Below are 19,229 nucleotides of genomic sequence, written 5' to 3'. Positions count from 1 at the left end.
GCTTGACATAATGGAACCATTGTGTGTGTCCAGCCAACCCCAGCATTCTGTTTGTGTGCCTTTTTCTTTACTGTATAGTAGTAACTGCATGATCCCTAAAGTCGTGTTTTTGGAGTTTGTTTCAACTTAGTAAGTATTTGATTGAGAAATACCTAGTTCTTCCTTGGGCTACTAGCTCCGGGAGAATAATGGTTTTGAAAACATTGCCCATTTCCTGAGATTAGAATGAGAACGGCTTTTCTCCTATTTAGTAAATGATGTCCTTGCTTCCTTATACATAACCTTTACAGGAAAAATGTGATAGACTACTGTCTTGCTTTTAGTTGAGTTTTATTTTTTATTTATGTTGTAGTTTTGTTGTTGTTGTTTTTTTTTTTTTTGAGAAAGGCTCTTATGTAGCCCAGGCTATCATTAAGGTTGCTACATAGCCAGTGATGACTTTAAATGTCCTGTCTGCCTCCTGAGTGCTGGAATTACAGGCATGTGCTGTGACACTTGGTGTTATATGATGGCGCAGATTGAAGGGTTTCCTACGTGCTGGGCAAACCCCGTACCAGCTGGGCTGTAGCCCTAGCCATTTCGTTTTCTCTTTGGTTGTATTAGACATCTTATTGGTAGCCTGACCTGGTCTTGAACTTGTGGCAGTTCTTCTGCCTCTGCCTGCCAAGTCCTGGGATTGTAGCCACTGTGCTCACCTCATACTTTGTAAACTTTCACAGGATTCAGAAGTCAAAAGATGGCCAGGCATGGTTGTGCATGCCTTTGATCCTAGCACTTGGTGAGCAGAGGAACATGGATCTCTGTGAGTTCGAGGCCAATCTGGTCTACAGAACGAGTTCCAGACAGCCTAGTGGTATTACACAGAGAAACCTTGTCTCAAAAACAAAAACAAAAAAAGAGCCGAGGGTGGTGGCGCACACCTTTAATCCCAGCACTTGGGAGGCAGAGGCAGGCGGATTTCTGAGTTCAAGGCCAGCCTGGTCTACAAAGTGAGTTCCAGGACAGCCAGGGCTATTCAGAGAAACCCTGTCTCGAAAAACCAAAAAAAAAAAAAAAAAAAAAAAAAAAAAAAAAAAAAAGAAAGAAAAAGAAGAAGAAGAAAGAAAGAGAAAAAAAAAGAACGTCCATTTTTAAGGCTGGGTGTACTCAGTAGAGAGCTTGCTGGTGTTGTGAGGCCTGCTGTTAGTCCTCAGCGTCATCAGGGGAAGTAGACAATAATCATGCTTATATATTTTCCTTTCCAGATGTAGTCAAAGGTGTCTGTGTCCTGTGTTCTTCAGAAATATTTCACAGTTTAGCGTACATTACAGGCAGATAGTTAACAGACAGTGTGCTGTGCCTCGCTTTCTGTTACTTTACTGTCTCCTGACAGTCAGTACCAGACAGTTTCATTGTGGTTGCTGATAACTACACAAGAGTCCACTGATTGGCTATTATAGATGAAAGTTTGAATGGTTTTTCTTTAAATTCTAGAATAAGTTTTTGTTTTGTCTGAGTTCCTTTTGTTTTTGTTTCTTTTTTAAAATTCATCTAAGGTCAGCACTTTTTAAAAAAAATTTTATTTATGTAATGTATATAAGTACACTATAGCTGTCTTCAGATACACCAGAGTCGTTACAGATGGTTGCAAGCTACCATGTGGTTGCTGGGAATTGAACTCAGGACCTCTTAAAGTCAGTGCTCTTAACCACTGAGCTATCTTTCCAGCCCTTGTCTGAGTTCTTTTTTTTTTTTTAAAGATTTATTTATTATTATATGTAAGTACACTGTAGCTGTCTTTAGACACACCAGAGGAGGGCATCAGATCTCATTGTGAGTGGTTGTGAGCCACCATGTGGCTGCTGGGATTTGAACTCAGGACCTTCGGAAGAGTAGTCAGTGCTCTTACCCGCTGAGCCATCTCTACAGCCCTGTCTGAGTTCTTAAAAACAGTTAACAGTACAATGTTTCCTGTTCTTTCTATTTTTTTTTTTCTTCTTTTTTCAAGACAGGGTTTCGCTGTGTAGCCCAGGCTGTTCTGGAACTCACTCTATAGACCAGGCTGGCCTCGAACTCAGAAATCCGCCTGCCTCTGCCTCCCGAGTGCTGGGATTAAAGGCGTGCGCCACCACGCCCGGCTGTTCTTTCTATTTTTAGTTTTTTTTTTTTTTTTTAAAGCCTGGATTTATTTATTTATTTATTTATTCCTTTTTTTTTATTACGTATTTTCCTCAATTATCCCAAAAGTCCCCCATACCCTCTCCCCCACTCCCCTACCCACCCATTCCCACTTTTTGGCCCTGGCGTTCCCCTGTACTGGGGCATATAAAGTTTGCGTGTCCAATGGGCCTCTCTTTCCAGTGATGGATGCAGCTAGAGTCAAGAGCTCTGGGGTACTGGTTAGTTCATAATGTTGTTGCACCTATAGGTTTGCAGATCCCTTTAGCTCCTTGGGTACTTTCTCTAGCTCCTCCATTGGGGGCCCTGTGATCCATCCAATAGCTGACTGTGAGCATCCACTTATGTGTTTGCTAGGCCCCGTCTATTTTTAGTTTTAATTTATTACTTGTGTGTGTGTCATAGCTCATGTGTAGTTATTACAGGACAGCTTTCAGGAGTCTGTTCTCTCCTTCTACCACTCGGCTTGGAAGGCTTGAAGTACAAAAACTTTTTTCCAGAGCCAGCTTATGGCCCACCTGCTTTTTCCTTTCTGTCCCTTTAGTATTAGGGACTGACCATAGGTCCTTGATCATGTTTAGCATGTGTTCCATCCCTAAGCTGTGCCCCACAGGTACTCAGTAACTGAGCTATGCCCCACAGGTGTTGCATCCCTAAGCTGTGCCCCACAGGAGCTCAGTCACTGAGCTATGCCCATAGGTGTTCTATTTCTGAGCTGTGCCCACAGGTGTTCCATCACTGAGCTATGCCCACAGGTGTTTCATCCCTGAGCTGTGCCCACAGGTGCTCAGTCACTGCTTTGCCCTCGTGCTTTGAAACATGCTTTCACTAAATTCCCCAGGCTGGCTTTGAACTTACTGTATGTTCCGATTTCCTTGAAGTTGTGATCCTTGTGCCTCAGTCTTCTGAGCAAGTGGAATTACAGGCTGTACCAGTGGGGTTGTTGCTATCGTTTTAAAATTAGCATATTTTAGTTATACATAAAGTAGGCTTCATTATGTCTTTTTTTTGGCTTTTCCGAGACAAGGTTTCTCTGTGTAGTCCTGGCTGTCCTGGAACTCACTCTGTAGACCAGGTTGGCCTCGAACTCAGAAATCCACCTGCCAAGCCGGGCGTGGTGGCGCACGCCTTTAATCCCAGCACTCGGGAGGCAGAGGCAGGCGGATTTCTGAGTTCGAGGCCAGCCTGGTCTACAAAGTGAGTTCCAGGACAGCCAGGGCTACACAGAGAAACCCTGTCTCGAAAAACCAAAAAAAAAAAAAAAAAAAAAAAAAAAAAAATAAAAGAAATCCACCTGCCTCTGCATCCCAGGTGCTGAGATTAAAGGCCTGCGCCACCATGTCCGGCTTCATTATGTCATTTTTATCCATGTACATAATGTATTTCAATCATTTTAACTGCCCCTGCATTACCCTCTGTCTCCCACCCCCATTCTCAATGATTCCCTTCCTAATCCTTCTACTTTCATGGATTTTTGTTTGTTTGTTTGCTTGTTTGTGGTTCAGTAAGTTTCATATGGTTACAGGACCAATTGTTTGCTGTTCTTTTTTGTTTTGTTTATTTTTTAAGACAGGGTCTCTTTACAGAGGCCTGGGCTCCTGGAACTCACTGTATAGACCAGCCTGGCTTCAGACTTAAGGAGATCTGTCTGCCTCTACTTCTTGGAGTGCTGGGATTAAAGGCATCACATGTGTGACTACACCTGTACTGTTTCCTGTTTTTTTTTTTTTTTTTAAGAATTGTTTATTTATTTATTTATTTAGTTTTTTTCGAGACAGCGATTCTCTGTGTAGCCCTGGCTATCCTGGAGCACACTTTGTAGACCAGGCTGGCCTCGAACTCAGAAATCCACCTGCCTCTGCCTCCCCAGTCCTGAGATTAAAGGCGTGTGCCACCACCGCCCTGCTGTTTATTTATTTTATGTATATGACACATCAGAAGAGGATATCAGATTCCATTACAGATGGTGTGAGCCACCATGTGGTTGCTGGGAATTGAACTCAGTACCTTCGGAAGAGCAATCTTAATCACTGAGTCATCTCTCCAGCCCTGTTTCCTGTTCTTAATGCACTTAGTCAGGGTTTCTATTCCTGCACAAAACATCATGACCAAGAAGCAAGTTGGGGAGGAAAGGGTTTATTCAGCTTACAGTTCTACACTGCTGTTCACCACCAAAGGAAGTCAGGGCTGGAACTCAAGCAGGTCAGGAAGCAGGAGCTGATGCAGAAGCAATGGAGGGATGTTACTTACTGGCTTGCTCAGCTTGCTTTCTTACAGAACCCAAGACTGCAGTCCAGGGATGGTACCACCCACAAGGCTCCTCCCCACCCCCCATCACTAATTGAGAAAATACCTTACAGCTGTATCTCATGGAGGCATTTCCCCAAGGGAGGCATCTTTCTCTGTGATAACTCCAGCTGGTGTCAAGTTGACATACAGAACCAGCCAGTACACACTTTCTCACAGTGTGTGTTAGAACAGGTTTTTTTTTTTTTAAATTTTAGCCTTTAAAACTGCCATGGTATGTAAATTGTACTTATATGACTGCTGTTTCTACAAAGGTATACACACACACACACACCTAATACTTTGGTTATTGAAAGCAGTGGTTTTGTGTAGCAGTTAACCTGTAGGATGAGACCCCTTGGGGGGGGGTCACATATCAGATATTTTTACTTTATGGTTCATAACAGTAGCAGAATTACAGTTCTGAAGTATCAATGAAATAATTTTATGGTTGGGGGGGTGGTCACTATCATAGTGTGAAGAGCTGTATTAAAGGGCCAGACATTAGTAAGGTGACCACCACTGTAGTGTTTTACTGTGTGCAAGTAATGTAGAGTTTGGTAGGTTTCTTTTTGTAATGTTGTTTATTTTGTGCATACGTGCATGTGTATGTCAGGTGTGTCATGAAGTGTATATGGAGAACAACTTTTAGAAATCATTTCTTTCCTACCACATGGATCCTAGGAATTGAATGAAAGTTTGTTAGGCTTGGTGGCAAGCACCTTCACCTGCTTAGCCATCTTGGTAGTCTGTTTTGGACATTTTGTAGCTCTTGCTATGGGTCTTGATACTGTTTTTCTTCAAGAAATACAATGTCACAAGCAATGCATATGTTAGTATACTAAGATTACCATTACATCGTCAACTTTGGTATTATAACCATTTCAGATTACTTTTAACCATTTATTTAAAACCATAGAATAATGATTTTCCTTTTTTTTTTTTTTTTTTTTTGGTTTTTCGAGACAGGGTTTCTCTGTGTAGCCCTGGCTGTCCTGGAACTCACTTTGTAGACCAGGCTGGCCTCGAACTCAGAAATCCGCCTGCCTCTGCCTCCCGAGTGCTGGGATTAAAGGCGTGCGCCACCACGCCCGGCTTTTCTTTACTTTTATACTGTTTACTTAGTGGAGAAATTGTGTACACTTACGGTGAACAGCGTGATGATTTAAAATATGAACACATGGTAGAATAGCCAAGTAAAGCTAATTAACAGACAGTCCCTCACCGGCTTTCCAGTTTTGTTGTGAGAGCATCTAAAGCCACTGGGTTTTCACTATGCCATTAACTGCAGCAACTGCTCTGTGCAGATGCCGATCTGGGGAGCTGACCCATACACTTTCCAGCAGGAGCTTCTCGGCCTTAGAGTTTGAATATGATTTTAACTTTTCATCACTGCAGCTGCGTTTCTTCACCGTTTTGCTGCTCTTTATGCAGGAAATCCTTGGGGCTTCACTTTCTGCACCCCTGACGTGCTATAAGGTGGTCTACGTTCTCCCTATGCTGACCATTAAAGAGGATAAAGGTACGGACTTTGCTGTTAGAATGTTTTGCTAATAGCATTCTGATTGTATTATTAGTTAATTTCGCTCTGTCTTTAAAAGGCACTGGGGTGGTCACGAGCGTCCCTTCTGATTCCCCGGATGATCTTGCGGCACTCAGAGACTTGAAGAAAAAGCAAGCAAGTATCCTTTCATGTCCTTGTTTTCTAATTCAGCATGGTATCAGTGAGGTACTGCCAAGCAGCCAGGAGACCAGGCTAAGAGCATCCATGTTTGTCTCTGGGCTGTTACTGCTAGCCTGGTTTTCAGGGTTGGACAAGTCTGTGACAGATTTGAGAAGGCTATGTGTGTGGTAAGCGTGCACACCCGCTGCACAGGGGACAGAGTGGCATAGTTGGCGTTCTGTTCTACCACTGTCACTTTACTCTTGAGCAGGTCGCTCACGGAACCTGCAGCTAGGTTGGTACCATGCAAGTCCGAGAGGACTAGAATGCCTGGCTTCTCACATGTGTGCTGAGGATTTGAACTCAGGTCTTCCTGCTTCTGCAGTGGGTGCTCTCACCCACTGAGTCATTCTCCCAGCCCCAGGAAAACATTTTAATTTATATTCATATTTTCATTACAGCCAAGAGTATTATTACCCTTAACCCGAGTGCTGTCTTGATGTCTGTGTGCCTTGTTACATATGACTGCAGTTTCTAAAGGCATGTTTTGTGACCTTGTCTGTGGCCTCAATGAAAACAGTCATAAACTAATTTAAAACATCAAGTTTTCTTTGTAAGTTGATTGCTTAGTTCTTAATCAGGAACTATATAGATAACAGGTTTTATCATAATGTCAGAGTATTGGGCAGGCCTGAAGGACATTCACAGTAAAGTAAACTGTGGAGTTTTAAAAGGTCACAGTCCCTTCATGAGATATCTGATAAAGTTAAACATTGTTCTATATGGAGAGAACAAATAATGGAAGAGAAGCTGGAGCCAGGTAAGAGGGAGGCTGAGGCAGGAAGAGCTTAAGTATAAGGCCAGCATAGGCTACAGAGTAAAGTCTGGCCTCAGAAAAAAACCAGAAACCCCAAACATTGAGTTTGCTTTTCTTATTGATTGTACCAGTAACAAAATTGAACATTAATGTTAACTTACGAATTTTCTGTAGGCCTTACGAACAAAGTATGGAATTAGGGATGACATGGTCCTGCCGTTTGAACCGGTGAGTATGTGAGTGTTTACAGGCTTGACACATCTTTATCAGAGGGGAAAAAAGAGGCATTTTCATGGTTTCCTTGTAACAAAAATAAATAATTGGTAGAGTTTTAAAATAAGAGAAGGAATTTTTATACTTTAATTTGTTAATTTCCTATTGTAAATAACAGTAAAGAAAAATGAACAGTACATATTTCCTTTCCATTTGCCACCTGAAGTTGGGAACAAACAGCTTTTTAGTCTCGTCCTTCTGGTTTCATACTACACTGTCTTAGTATGAGTAATTCCCTGCATTGTAAAGATAACAGCGGAGACCGCCCAACTCAGGAATATTTATTTTGTAGCCTTGTAGGCTGCTTAGTGTTTGTTGTTTTCTTGTTAGTACCCGCAGGAGAAGGGTCAGAAGACTTCTAGCAAATGACTTTCATGAACAGTCAAGGAGAGGGAGCTTGGGCACTCAATGCCCTGGGTGTGATCCTCAGCACAAGGGGAAAGACTTCAAGAGTTTATATAGACGTGAAACCATTCATAATAATAGTTTACAGTCTTCAGTGCGTGCCCTTAGTTATGCAGTGAGCTGTGGTGGGGTGAGAGCAGGCGCTGCACGTGTGTTCCTGTGGTGGGGCGTGCACACATCCCTCTGCAGGCTGCTGGTCTGTGAGCCACCGCCAAGGCGACTTTGCAGACCATCAGTGGCAAAGGGATCACGTGCACACGGATTGTGTCTGCTTTTCAGCATGAATGCATTCTGGTGTTCTCTGCAGGTGCCAGTCCTGGAAATCCCAGGGATTGGAAATCTTCCTGCTGTGACTGTTTGTGATGAGCTGAAAATTCAGAGCCAGAATGACCGTGAAAAACTTGCAGAAGCAAAGGAGAAATTGTATCTAAGAGGATTTTATGACGGTGTAAGTCATACGTTTTTATTGTTTTTATTTGTAGCTCTATGCTCTGAGTTACCTCTTTGCTCTAGTGTTAAGTTTGCCCACTAAGTAAGAAGTCGGAAGACGCCAGGCCCGTAGCAGGCCTGTAACAGGTTGAGTGGAGAAGACTGAGTGGAATACACTCGGTTCCCTGTCAAAACCAGCAGGATGATCATAGTACCGTGTTTCTCGCCTCCCTAAGGCTACCATCTGTTAGTACAGTTCACCGTGTTGTAGTGACCCCAACCATAAAATTACGTTGTTGTTAGCTACTTCATAACTGTAGTTTTGCTACTTTTATGAGTCATAAATATCTAATATATGGGATATCGGATATGCGAAGTCCGAAGGGGTCATGTAAAGCTCACAGGTTGAAAATTGCTAGTATAGAAGAATCGTCTCTGTGTGGAAGCTTGAGCATAGAAGTGAGTCTCTCTTCCTAGCTCTGCCCTCATTATTACAGCTACAGAAAGACAACTGGACTAGACCAGTCGCATTTACAGAAAGACCAGTGTTATATGTTATTAATATCAGTTGTGTCAATTGTATCTAAATAAAGTTACAACTATAATAAATGTGATAACTGGCATTCTAAAAATACTTTTGGTTGGTGAATTAAGTAACCTTAGCTAGGGAAAGTTGAAGGGATTTTAATTGTTCTGTATTGTTTTCCCTCTCATCCTTGCAGGTAATGCTAGTGGATGGCTTTAAAGGACAGAAGATCCAACATGTAAAGAAGACGATTCAGAAAAACATGATTGATGCTGTATGTGGTATTCTGTCTGGGAAGAGCAGCGAATGCATAGGCCTTAGAGGTTTACTAGCACTGATGTCGTAGAACCTAGCACTGTATGAAAAGTATAACCAAGTGTTATGGCAGGAAACAGGCCTATCTGCAGCTCATTTACTTTACGTGTCCTGTGATAGGGTTGAGATTGTGCTGTAAGGCTGAGATGTGTCCTGTGTTGCAGTGCATGCATGCCTGTCATCTCAGTGTCTAGGAGGTAGGGAGAGCTCAATTTCATGGCTAGCCTGGTCTATGCAGACCCTGTTTCAACATGCCCCTCCCCCACCACAAAAGGGAAAGCAAAAGCACAGCCAAAGAAACCCAAAGCTGGTGTGTGCAGAGCACACCCGGAGGGCTTTGGCAGCGCATCTGGCAGTGGCCACTTTGTGTGCTGCTTTGCTTTATGTTTTTACCTCCTGTTTCTCCTTTGGCAGAACTCAGCTTAGCTACTTAGCTCTTAAAGTTTGACAGTGGTCTCTATATTTGCTAAATTGAGAAAAGAAAGCTGGTGATTCATGTCTAACCAGGAGGCAGAGGCTTGAGAAACGTGAGTGTACCACTAGCCCCGGTGCTGGCTCCATAGCAAAACAGACTGGGAGAAGGCTTGAGTTCCAGGCCTGGAATCCATACTTGTGTGCTGATGCATGCTTGATATCCAGCCCTGGGGAGGTAGAGACAGGCAGGTTCCTGGGGTTCACTTCACTAGCCTGCTTAACGAACCCCAGGCCAGTGAGAGACTATGTCTCGAAGGGAAAGAAAAGATGTATGGCACCTGAAGAATGATATCTGGCTTCTACATGCGTGTACACACACACACACACACACACACACACACACACACACAACCATTTACTTTCCTTCCTCATTCATTTTAATTTATCTTTGGAGGGGTCAGCTTTCAACTATGTTGCTTATTTTAATACTGACATCCATCTGTGTCTCTGTCTCCAACTCCATTTCTCTCTCTCTCTTTTTCTTCTTTTGTGAGATGTGGTCTTAATTTGTAGTGTAGGCTGGCTGCAGACTTGTGACAATCCTTCTGTGCCAGTCTCCCAAGTGATGGAATTGCAGATGTGAGCTTCTATACCCAATTTTCTCTCATACATCTCTGTTCTAAATGTTTATGATGTGATTTTTCTGGTTGGTTGTTTTGTTTTTTGAGTTAGGCTGTCCTGGAACTTTTCTCTAACTCACAGAGCTCTGTCTGCCTCTGTCTCCTGCCTCCTGCCCCCTGCCTTGAGTGCTGGGATTACAGGCTTGTACTACCACACCTGGCTTTGTTTTGTTTGTTTGAGATGGTCTCCTAGTGTAGCCCAGGCTGAGATTGAAACCATCATCTTCCCACTTCAGCCTCCTGTAGGTGGGATTATAGCTGTGCTTGCACATCGACCGGAGTATAGTTTTTGTTTTGCTGTTTCCTTAGGTTTGCTCATTAGCCACTGACTTCTATGGAAAAAAAAAAAATCAAGATTCTAATTCTTTAATACCACTTCATATCTTATATGTGCTTCTTCATCTTTCACACTTAAGAGGTATTTATAATATGTACAAGATTAGTCATTGCTTATATTTCTGAGACATGGCTAATCTGACTGTAGTATGTAGTGAGTATTTTCTAATCCAGTTTTTGTTTTTCCCTAAAATTAATAGTTGCCATGCACGTAACAAGTCATCCCAAAACTTGCAGCTCTGCATTTTTCTCAGCTTGTCCCTCGTTTCAGTGTGTGACTGGTTGCATCTTAGAATGCACTCCCAGCCACTGCAGCAGGTTCTCTGGATGGGTTGCTGCCGCTGTGCTGGAGCTGAGATCTCTTGACCATTACAGATTTCCCTGCTTCTTAAATCTGGTCTCCTTGCTTTAATTCTATGGCTCCTCTCTGTTTTTCCCACTCATTTTGATGAAGCTGTGTCTCTAGTAGCTATTTGGTGAAAGTAAATCTAGATGGTGTTGTATGCCTTTCCATATTTACATTTGACTTTCTGGGTAGAAATTCAGGATTGAGTGTTCCGGAATTCAAAAGGGAGATTGGTAGAGATGGTACCAGCAGTTGGTGTGCTGGCTTGCAGGTAATCCCCTAATTTTGCTGTGGTGTCTGTGTTCTGAACTTTGCTCCAGATAATAAGCTTTTGACATATTGCTGACATAGGATGGGGGTAGTTACTGTTTGCACAGTGAGTGTTCTACTTTGCTTTCTGTGGCCGAGATAAACGCCATGACCAGAAGCAGCCTGGGGAGGACAGGGTTTATTTCATCTTGCACTTGCAAGTAGCAGTCCTTCCTGAGGGCAGTTGGGGCAGGAGCTGCAGCAGGAATAGGTAGGAGGCCTGAAGGAAGGCTGCTCGCCCGCTCACTCGCTCACTCACTCACTCGCTCACTCACTCACTCATGCTCACTCAGCTCAGGCAGCTCAGGCAGCCCTACGGTGAGCCCGCTCTCCCACATCAATCGGCAGTTTAGGAAAAATGCCCCACAGACAGCCTATAGGCCAGTCTGATCTAGGAAATCCCTCAGTTGAGCTTCCTGTTTCCTGGGTGACTCTAGCTTGTATTAAATTGACAATAAAAAAACCAATCAGCACATTTGGGTGCTGCACATCAGGGTATTTGGCTTCTAATCACTTTTTTTTTTCGAGACAGGGTTTCTCTGTGTAGCCCTGGCTGTCCTGGAACTCACTTTGTAGACCAGGCTGGCCTCGAACTCAGAAATCCACCTGCCTCTGCCTCCCAAGTGCTGGGATTAAAGGCGTGCGCCACCACCGCCCGGCTTCTAACACTTTTTAAGATGTTGGTCAGTTCTCCTTTCAGAGTTGTCATTTTTCACTTGCAGAATGGAGTCATTCCACTCATCTCTGAGCCTTTGGAGAATCTCCTATGCAAGTGGGGTTTCTCCTCAGCTTTTTCTTCTGCTGCTTAAAATTGATCCAGCTTTCTTCTCTCTTCATTTGTTGATTCTTTAACATGGGCTTCAACCTAGGGCTTTGTACATTCTTGCAGACTCTCTCCTACTAAGCCACACCCTGCCTCAGCCTGCCTCCTCCCTGCTGGAGCAGCTCTCACTTGTTCAGCCTTTTCTTTTCTTTTCTTTTCTTTTCTTTTCTTTTCTTTTCTTTTCTTTCCTTTCCTTTCCTTTCCTTTCCTTTCCTTTCCTTTCCTTCCCTTCCCTTCCCTTCCCTTCCCTTCCCTTCCCTTCCCTTCCCTTCCCTTTTCTTTTCTTTTCTTTTCTTTTCTTTTCTTTTCTTCTCCCCCCACCCCATCTGCTTGTCCTTGTAGTCAGTCCATCTCTTCATCTTCTTTATTGTCAGTTGCTAGAATTTTTAGAGGGAGTTAAATGTCTATTTCTAACTTACTGTTTACAAACCAAAAGCGTGGCTACTTAGTTTATATTGAAGAATTGAACTTTAAGTATGGAGCAGTGAGTCATTTTGGTAGTGGTAATATAGGATTTGAGTTTTAAAAATTATCCTAGCTTTGCAGTGTATTAGGAGATATTTATATCAAGTAAAAAAATAAATAAAATTAGAGCCCATGTGGTGGTGCATACCTATCTCAGTACTTGGGAGGTAGAGGCAGGAAGAGCAGAAGTTCAGGATCACCCTCTGCTACATAGCAGATGTGAGGCTAGCCTGGGCTAAATGAAACCCTGCTTCAAAACACCAAAATTAAGTACGTTGTAGTTAGTTTTCTATTTAGAACTGAATTTTTAATAGCTCTAAAGTTTATAATAAAATTTTTTAAAATGTTTAATCTATATATTTTTTTTCTTTTTAAAAACAGTAGTATCATTTATTTAGTTTTTCTTTTAATTTTCTTTGTATTTTTATAACAAAGATGGAAAGCTCTCAGAAGCCCAGCCCTCAAAGCATAAGGTTAGAAAGCGCTAGGATGACCAGTAGCTTATAAAGTGGTCCGGTTGACTCTGTGCTCAGAAGCAGCAGCTGCATGGGAAGGCACGTTGCAGCAGCCTGGGGAAGGAAGGCTGGCTTGGACATGACATCTGCCCTGTCTTTATTTACCTTCCCTTAGGGAGATGCGCTTATCTACATGGAGCCAGAAAAGCAAGTGATGTCGAGGTCTGCAGATGAGTGCGTCGTGGCCCTGTGTGACCAGTGGTTAGTTCCTCTTTTTTTTTTTTTTTAATTTATTTATTTATTATGTGTAAGTACACTGTAGCTGTCTTCAGACACTTCAGAAGAGGGCACCAGATCTTGTTATGGATGGTTGTGAGCCACCATGTGGTTGCTGGGATTTGAACTCAGGACCTTCAGAAGAACAGTCAGTGCTCTTAACCGCTGAACCATCTCTCCAGCCCGTTAGTTCCTCTTGTAACAAGAAAATTGCGTGAGTCACTCTGGTCATTTCTGACATTAAGAAGAGCTTATTTTGTTCACTCCCAGGTACTTGGATTATGGAGATGAGAACTGGAAGAAACAGACATTTCAGTGCCTGAAGAACATGGAAACGTAAGATGGGAGAAAATGAGAGGGGTGCCGGAGTGTGGCTGATGAAGGAAAGGATACATTTTGGCCTTTGTTCTTCTTAGATTCTGTGAGGAGAGCAGGAAGAATTTTGAAGCTTCCTTAGACTGGCTACAAGAACATGCTTGCTCAAGAACGTACGGTTTAGGTCAGCAAACTTCTCATACTTGTGTTTGAATGATTTTGCTAGATAGACAGAAAAATGCACTGTTTCCCCCCTTCCCTCATCCTTTCTCCTGGTGTTTGCTAGGCAAGAGGATGAGAAGACCAGGATGTGGTTCCCAGTCACCCATCTAATGCTAGATAGAGCCTCTGACCCACATGGCTTTTAAATTACCATCTGTTTGTTTATATATTTACCTTGTGTGTATGTGTGTGACTGAGGTGTATGCATAGGTAAATGCACATCTAGGAGCAGGGTGTGTATGCCTGTGCACGTGTGGAGGCCAATAGAGGATGTCTGGCTCTATATAGGGATCACCTTTCACCTTACTTCACTGATTCAGTCTTTTGTTGAACCTGGAGCTGGGCTAGCAGACAGAGCCCCAGTGATCCTCCTATCTTTCCCCATAGTTCTAGGGCTCGGGGATTCAGGATTTTACATAGGTGCTGCAATCAAAATTCTGGTTTTTATGTGTGTGCAGCAAGAGTTGTTACTTACTGAGCCCTCTCTAGCCATATGAGGTTTTTATTAAAAGACTCCAGAGGTTCAGTTAGCTTTGATTTTGTATACTTATTTTACCTTTACAGACTATAGAATTTAGGGCTTCTTAGGGTTGTGATGTAGCTCAATGGTAGAGTGCTTGCCTACCATGTACAGAGCCTTGGCTCAATTCCTAGTACCACAAACAAACCAAAATAGCAATAGCCCACACCCAGAACAGCATGGGAAGGTCCTTGGAGATGTGGCTTCTGCCGGGGAGTCTCAGCTTCAGTCAGCATCAATTCTTTTCCTTTTGTCCTGTAGGCACTCGTCTGCCTTGGGATGAACAGTGGTTAATTGAATCTCTCTCGGATTCCACAATTTACATGGCGTTCTACACAGTGGCACACCTGCTGCAGGGGGGTGACCTGAATGGGCAGGCGGAGTCTCCACTGGGCATCAGGTTGGTACATAGTTAGGGAAAAGAAGCTCTTCAGCTGCCCACGTTGCAACATTTTGGCTTACATATTTAGAAACTGATTCTTTGACGTTTACTCTCCTCGAGAATTCGGCTAGCAAGAAGCATTCACTTTTAATCTCAGTATGTAGCAGGCAGAGATAGGCCATTCTCTGTGAGTTGAAGGACAGCTTGGTCTTCATAGTGAGATTTTGCCTTTAAAGACAAGAGCTTGGTTAGCAGTCTTTTGTTATATTTCACTTTTCTACTGTACAACTGAGGAAGATGACTAAGTCGCTCCTCCTGTGCATCGTGCCTTCTTGTTCTTAGGGGATCTGTTTGTTCTTGTTTGATAGTGTAACTAATTGAAATTTTAACACATGATTAGGTGGAAATTCTGATTCTTTCAATATAATAGTGCATGTGTTTGCTTAATCTCAATGCAGACCCCAGCAGATGACAAAGGACGTTTGGGATTATGTGTTCTTCAAGGATGCTCCATTTCCTAAGACTCAGATCCCAAAGGAAAAGCTGGATCAGTTGAAGCAGGAATTTGAGTTTTGGTATCCAGTGGACCTTCGAGCCTCTGGCAAGGATCTGATTCCAAATCATCTTTCATATTACATTTACAATCATGTGGCCATGTGGCCAGAGCAAAGGTAAATGCTCAAGTCTGGGTGAGGTTCATTTATTGATAGTCAGTAAGGACGTCTCAAGGCTTCAAGTATCTTAAGGAATGGCTATGGGAGGGTTAGTTGGATTTGTTACGGTATGTATTAATATGGAATGTGTGCTTCTCCCTGTCATATATCAACAGCCTAAAGAGTATGCTATGCATATTTCAGTTTATCAAGGGCACTGGTCTGCTCGGTGCAGGAGTGCAGCAGTGTTAAGATAGGTTGTAGAGTGCATAATGCAGTGTGTGCCGATAACAGGGTGCTCGTGACCTTTCACCCACCACTGCACCTAGTCCACTCTCCTTTGCTTCTCCTTCAAAAGAAACATATGTTCATGTATATTCTGAGAACTGAAAGCTATGTATTTATATTCATGCAAAGGTATATGTGCTCTCTGTTTCTTTTGCATAATTGCATATTTTCAAGATCTTCCTGATCTTGTTTCCATAACTTGGGTTCTTTTCCTTGGGTTCTTTTCAGTTGCTTCTTGTTGAAAACAGGAGCACAGCACAGGGAGCACATCTGTGGGATGAGTCAAGCCCTCCCTGCTTCTGAGCCCTAGAACTTCGAAGCAAAATCCACCCACAATTGCAATGCATAGTCTTGTCTCAACAAACTGCTCACTGTTAGCATATACTTCAGGGTATCATACAGAATCATAATTCTGTTGTCCTTTTTTTTTTTTTTTTCCCTGTCTTGCACCTCACGCCTGTGAAGTGACAAGTGGCCTGTGTCTGTCCGAGCAAATGGACACCTGCTGCTCAACTCGGAGAAGGTGAGGCTCTGGGCAAGGCGTGTCAGCTGAGGATAAAAAGAAACAGAAATACGAATTAGTTAGAATTAAGGAAAGATATCTGAACTCTTAAGGACTAATAAGTGAATTAAATTTTAATCTTTTGCGTAAGCAGAGCAGATAGTCCTGATAGGGTTGTTAGGATACTGGTACTAAGAATGATTGAAATTAGGACTGGAGGAGGGAGGTGAAGGAAAGGAGCTGAGGACAGGCAGCATAGAGATCTTAGAGCTGTGACCCAGGAGAGAATGCCTGCGGCTTTCTCTGGTACTGTGACTTACAGCTCTTGAAGAACAAGAGAATTTGGAGCTTCAGGGGTTTCTATATGTCATGAAATGGTAATACTGTTCCTGCCAACATGGCTACCTCCTAACACTTTTAGGAATATTGTCCCCTTTGCTGACTCTGTAGAATTTATCTTAGTAAATCGTTTCTGAGTCAAAAGTTGTGCAGACTCCCCTCACCTGTCTGTCTAATGCCTGCTCAATAGAACACACACACACACGCACACAACCTCCCTCAAAAGTGACTGCATTTATTTCTGCATTAGTAACATAGGTTCATTGGACGACATGTTAGTGTGACAGCAGGGCTGCTGTTCTTAGTATTACAGTAGGAGCTAAAACATGGCTCAGACCACTCAGCTGACCCGTGTCATTACAGCTCCAAGTATCTCCTCCTCCTCCTCCTCCTCTCTTCTGGACCGTAGGCACGTGCATGCTCACATACACTCATACCCTCATGCATCATAAATAAAAATGAGAACAAATCTTTGTGGTACAGTGGATACATAGACTGAACAAACAGCAGATGGTACAGGTTACAGTGTGCAGTGTCAGATATGGACAGTGCCCTAAAAGCCAAAGGTGACTTTAGAAGTTATTCTCTTTAGTGGGGGCAGTGGCACGTGCCTTTCATCTCAGCACTTAGGAGGTAGAGGAAGGTGGTGGCTCTTTATGAGCTCTGTTCCCTCCAGGGCAACAGTGAGAGCCTGTTAGAATATGGCATTTTCTTAACCTGCTGTGAATGCTGCTTCTCTAAGTGCTGCTGATGGTCCTGAAAACCTCACTTTACCCCCCAGGACTGGTCTATTCTGCCCCTAATGCCTTTGGGTCAGCAAGGCTTTTCCCTGTGTAAGCAGCTGGTGTTCCCTGTCATACTCAAGTCTGTTCTGTCTAAGCCAGCCTTTCAGAGGTCACAGTAGACCCTGTCCTAGTTGCTCGGTGGCTGGGAACCCAGAAAGACCCTTGGCTGTCTCAGCTTCAGCACTTGCTTCTTTTTAGTCTGCTGTGTCCTTCCGTGTTCAGATTCTCTTATTTTTGATTCATCATGGCCATTCTGATTAACTGGATTGTTTTATTTATGTAAATTATTATTAATGCTTGATCACTGCTTTTTTTTTTTTTTAAGATGTCAAAATCTACGGGCAACTTCCTCACTTTGAGCCAAGCTGTTGACAAATTTTCAGCTGACGGTGAGCACATCTTTATCCTTGCTGTTATGCAGATAGAGCTGCAGAAGATAGGTTCAGGCTGTCGCTTATTTTACCTTGAACAAAAATTTAAATACTTGCGTTTTCTTTGTGGATAAGGAGCACAATATCTAAGTTAAATCACAAGAATTGCTTATATAATCTATTCAAGAAAAAAATTCAAAGTATTTAGAGTCTTTTAAGAAGTTTATTGTTTGTGCATCCGTGTATGATGTTTGTGTGAGCGTGAGTACACTTGTACTTTGTCGCACATGTGGATGTCAGATGACAGCTTTTTTTTTTGGTTTCACAACATTGTCTTCAGTGAACAGCTGACAACTGTTTGGAGCGGGTTCTCTCTTCACCTTGCTTTGAGAGTCTCTTTTGTTTTCTCTGCTCTGTGTGCTTCAGACTGGCTGGCCAGCAAACTTGTGGGGATTCTCCTGAACTCTCAGAAGCTTCCCCAGTCAGTTGAGGCTGATGAGAACAATGATCTATGGGTGTGAGTGCTTTAGAAGACATGTGCATCTCGTCCACCCAGTAGAAATATAGTAGTTGCTTTCTTCTCTAAGTCACAGGTTTCTGTCTTGGCTTCCAGTACCAGACATGAATGTCCTCTTAGAGCAGGCCTTCCTTAAATCCAAATGGAAGGCTGTTAGTCTTACCCATGACAGCTGACCACTATTGCATAAGCAGGCACATCTTGCCTAGCATGTTGGTATTTTAGCACACAGGGAAGATAGCCAAGCAGGAATGTCGGTGACAGTTCTCCACCAGCAAGCCTGCATGGTCACCTCGGGCACTACAAAAGCCAGTCAGCAGGGTATGAGTTTCCATTTCAGTTCCAGCAATCTCTTCATGTCCTACAGTCCAAGCGTGCACATGTGATATCTTTGGCAATAGTGTCTTACTGTCTTGTCCTGGTATACAACTACCAGCCATAGTAATAGTTTTTATGATTTGTGGGGCCTTAGGGGCTTTCCTGGCCAACAACACACAGGAAGGTACCCCAGGCCTGGCACTGGTATTTATATTCAATAAATTTATGGCCTCCGGAGTCCCCTTTCACCCATGTATGGGGTACCTGTTGGATTTTTTTTTCCTTTTAATTAACCTAGCCCCCACTGGGTTGCAAAGTAGTTAGAAGTACCATTATACTTGGTTGTCTCTCCAATGGTTTTCCAAATCTGCAGAGCTCTCAGGTCAGCATTATGTCATTTATATAACAGAACCTTCTCCAGAGGATAGGCAGCACAAGGCAACATCCTGAGCCACCATCCTGTAACAATTAGGTTATATCGATGACTTTGGGAAACATTCTGAAAGTCTGCTGTCATCTGTCCTTAGCAAGTGTCAGGTGACCCCAGAACTTCACAACTAAGAAGACGCTAGAGTCAAACATGAGCAAGGTCTAATATAGCATGACTATTCCATCCATTTAGATCAGTTGCTTCCTCCACAGCTCAGGGTTGGGCACAAAGCACAGGTAGGAGAGGATAACTTAAATTAGCTCCCTCAATCCCTAGTCATTCTCTGTGAGACACGACATTTCCATATCCTGGAGCTCTTCCCTGGAGTCTTCCTACATTCCTCTGTACCTGCTAAACCCACTGGGCCTGACTTGATCTGCTCAGGCTGACTCAGGGGCCAAAGGTGAGTGTGGTCCTGTTTACCTCTGCTGTACTTGCTGGTTCCCTTGGTAACAGTGGCCCCAGGTTGGCACAGTGGCTTGAAGCCTCTCCATTCACCACACCTGGCTGTTGGGGAAGTTCCTGACTGGGCAATCCATCTTCAACCCTAGATTAACTTTCACTTGAGGGAAGTGTACTTCCGCTAGTCTGGGAGGATAATTACCCACCCCT

General features: G+C 43.2%; 1 protein-coding gene across 1 annotated transcript in view; it reads left to right on the top strand.

Annotated features, from left to right (window-relative positions):
• The window catches only part of Lars1 (leucyl-tRNA synthetase 1), a 63,212-nt gene that overhangs the window by 21,157 nt on the left and 22,826 nt on the right, over positions 1–19,229 (top strand). The window contains exons 11-22 of the mRNA XM_021150615.3: positions 5,878–5,965; positions 6,045–6,121; positions 7,098–7,151; positions 7,909–8,049; positions 8,753–8,830; positions 12,875–12,960; positions 13,246–13,311; positions 13,392–13,474; positions 14,294–14,432; positions 14,873–15,085; positions 15,821–15,878; positions 17,307–17,370. Coding sequence (XP_021006274.1) covers positions 5,878–5,965; positions 6,045–6,121; positions 7,098–7,151; positions 7,909–8,049; positions 8,753–8,830; positions 12,875–12,960; positions 13,246–13,311; positions 13,392–13,474; positions 14,294–14,432; positions 14,873–15,085; positions 15,821–15,878; positions 17,307–17,370 — 1,147 coding nt within the window. The remainder of the gene's footprint in view (positions 1–5,877; positions 5,966–6,044; positions 6,122–7,097; positions 7,152–7,908; positions 8,050–8,752; positions 8,831–12,874; positions 12,961–13,245; positions 13,312–13,391; positions 13,475–14,293; positions 14,433–14,872; positions 15,086–15,820; positions 15,879–17,306; positions 17,371–19,229) is intronic.

The sequence above is a fragment of the Mus caroli genome, unplaced genomic scaffold (genome assembly GCF_978045245.1).
Source record: "Mus caroli unplaced genomic scaffold, Mus_caroli_1 scaffold_19, whole genome shotgun sequence".
Classification (NCBI taxonomy): Eukaryota; Metazoa; Chordata; class Mammalia; order Rodentia; family Muridae; genus Mus; species Mus caroli.
This window is presented reverse-complemented; position numbering and strand designations above follow the sequence as displayed.